Source organism: Alligator sinensis, unplaced genomic scaffold (assembly GCF_000455745.1).
Source record: "Alligator sinensis unplaced genomic scaffold, ASM45574v1 scaffold264_1, whole genome shotgun sequence".
NCBI classification, from domain to species: domain Eukaryota; kingdom Metazoa; phylum Chordata; order Crocodylia; family Alligatoridae; genus Alligator; species Alligator sinensis.
In genome coordinates, this window is record NW_005841831.1 from 1,732,305 (window position 1) to 1,734,026 (window position 1,722).

Here is a 1,722-nt window from a genome sequence, read left to right on the forward strand (position 1 = left end):
ATCCTCACGCTCCTTTCCCGAACTCCACGTGCTTTCTCTCTCTCCGACTTGGGCGGAAACTACCCAAGCCTTTTGTACGGCTAGCAAGCCAATAGCTAGCCGCCACGTGTGCCTATATTAAGACTGGCCAATAATGTGGCACGAATCCTAATACAAATGGCAGGAACTCCTTTGCATCGTGCATCACTATAATGCAAAAGAAATGCACTATGCAAAGAAAGCTACAGAACTGGCGGGAAAAACTCCTGCATGCAGGTTCTCCGTTGTAACAGAACACTCCACCATGCAAAAGAGCTGCAATTTGGCGGGAACCTGATTTAGCGATGCCAAAGCGCACACAAACAAAAAAACCACAACTTTGGGTTGTGACAGGGCCCAGCAGTGGTGAGGGGGAGGGGAGCTTTTCAACTGCACCCAGCAACAGCTTCAGGCCGGTGCCACCACCTGCCCACACTGGGCTTCCCTACCTCCTGCGTGCCGCTGGTGTGGCCATCCAGGGTAAGTACCCTGCCCTGCCCTGCCTTGCCCTCCCTTCCCTTCCTCCCTACCTCCCTCAGCCGAGGTCGTCCCTGGCTGCAGCGCCATGGGCCCTGTGCCCGCTGAGCTCTGAGAGTTCTGCATTGGCTGAATTTTGGGGTGAAGGGCAGCAGCAAGGATGGGGAGGGCTGCAAGTTGGGAGTGAAGGGCACTGGCAGAGCTTGGGGGTGGTAAGGGACTGTGGATCGGAAGTGAGGGGCACTGGTAGGGCCAAGGCTCTGTGGGTATTTAACTATGTGATCAAAATTGCAATTAATCTCAACTATTTTTTTAATCTTGTGATTCATTGCAATTCAGTTTTTAAATCATTTGACATCCCTAACATATTTACTGCATTTAATTGCAGTAAAACACAGGATTGGCGGGGGGTGGTGGTAATCAGAGAATGTGGGATTTTTAAACAGAAAAAACCAGGATCCCTAGTGATCATCATTTCACTTTTAGGAGGTATTGTTATGATCTTCTCTACTACAACTTTGCACTCCCTCACTTTGCCATCTGTGGTATAGAAGATGAAACACTTCCTGAGAAAAGAACATGAACAATCTGCAACATTTAAAGTGACCTGATAATTTTTTAGGAAGTTTTTAGGCATCTTGCTTGGCAGCCTTTGCTACAACAATTTGACATCGCAGTTGTAGGCCTTGAAGTTGATGGTTGTACTCCACTTCCTCAGAATTGGAAGTGCTTCTCTGTTGGCTGCATTGACCATTAGCCTACAGGGTTGAAGGTTTCTTTCTGCCTCTCTTGTAGATTGTTCCCATACACAGCTATGTATAGTGGACATGGGCACCTGAATTTAGGAGGACCTGGCAAGGAACTTCTCTTAGCTTTTCCTCCAGGTAGTATCCCAGCACTGTGACTCCAACAATCACCACCTCATTCTGTGGGCCTCTGTGTCTGCTAGCAGTGGATGGACCCCTCTCCATGGCCCACCTTCTCTCTGGGTATTCCCTTCAGAAGGGATCGTGGTTGCCATAGTGCCAGAATCCATCAGCTTTCTCCTGACAACATCCCAGCTGCTGTGGTCCAGGAAGATCTTTCCTTGTATGTCTGCTCTGGAACTGGGTTTCCATTCTGTTCTTGAGCTGGTTCAGTTCACCTCAGTCTCCATCACTGTTTACTAGGCTGATGACTTTACGGTTGGTGTGTGTGTTCCTGACTTCTCCCTGGCATGCACATGCA

The 1,722-nt window shown here is 48.9% G+C and overlaps 1 protein-coding gene across 1 annotated transcript in view; it reads right to left on the reverse strand.

The window, feature by feature from the left end:
• Positions 1-585, reverse strand: part of LOC112551815 (beta-microseminoprotein-like) — an 18,744-nt gene extending 18,159 nt beyond the window's left edge. Inside the window, exon 1 of the mRNA XM_025214977.1 lies at positions 549-585. Within this exon, the coding sequence (XP_025070762.1) occupies positions 549-585 (37 nt within the window). The remainder of the gene's footprint in view (positions 1-548) is intronic.
• Positions 586-1,722: the final 1,137 nt, after the last annotated feature.